The sequence below is a fragment of the Penaeus monodon genome, chromosome 23, assembly GCF_015228065.2.
Source record: "Penaeus monodon isolate SGIC_2016 chromosome 23, NSTDA_Pmon_1, whole genome shotgun sequence".
Classification (NCBI taxonomy): Eukaryota; Metazoa; Arthropoda; class Malacostraca; order Decapoda; family Penaeidae; genus Penaeus; species Penaeus monodon.
Window position 1 is genome coordinate 3,234,681 of NC_051408.1, and position 249 is coordinate 3,234,929.

Below are 249 nucleotides of genomic sequence, written 5' to 3' on the forward strand. Positions count from 1 at the left end.
ACCTTTGGAAACACCTCGTCCAGCGGACCGTCTCCTTCCGCCGCTCTCTGCAGCACGAACTTGGCCGCCGCGAGTCCGTACCTGAAGAACTTTCCCCCGAGGAACCTGTTCGTAAAGGCGAGGTTCCCGAGGGCGAGGGAGGCTGCCAGGCCCTCGCACAGGAGGAAGGACAGGGCGTAGCGTCCGTGCGTGCCCAGGGACCGCACGAAGTACTCTGTCGCCAGCTTGAGCTGATTCGAAAACGGTATT

The 249-nt window shown here is 62.2% G+C and overlaps 1 protein-coding gene across 1 annotated transcript in view; it reads right to left on the bottom strand.

Annotated features, from left to right (window-relative positions):
* The window catches only part of LOC119587726 (innexin inx2-like), a gene marked incomplete in the record, with an annotated part of 35,589 nt that overhangs the window by 23,900 nt on the left and 11,440 nt on the right, over positions 1-249 (bottom strand). The window contains 1 exon segment of the mRNA XM_037936413.1: positions 3-230. Coding sequence (XP_037792341.1) covers positions 3-230 — 228 coding nt within the window.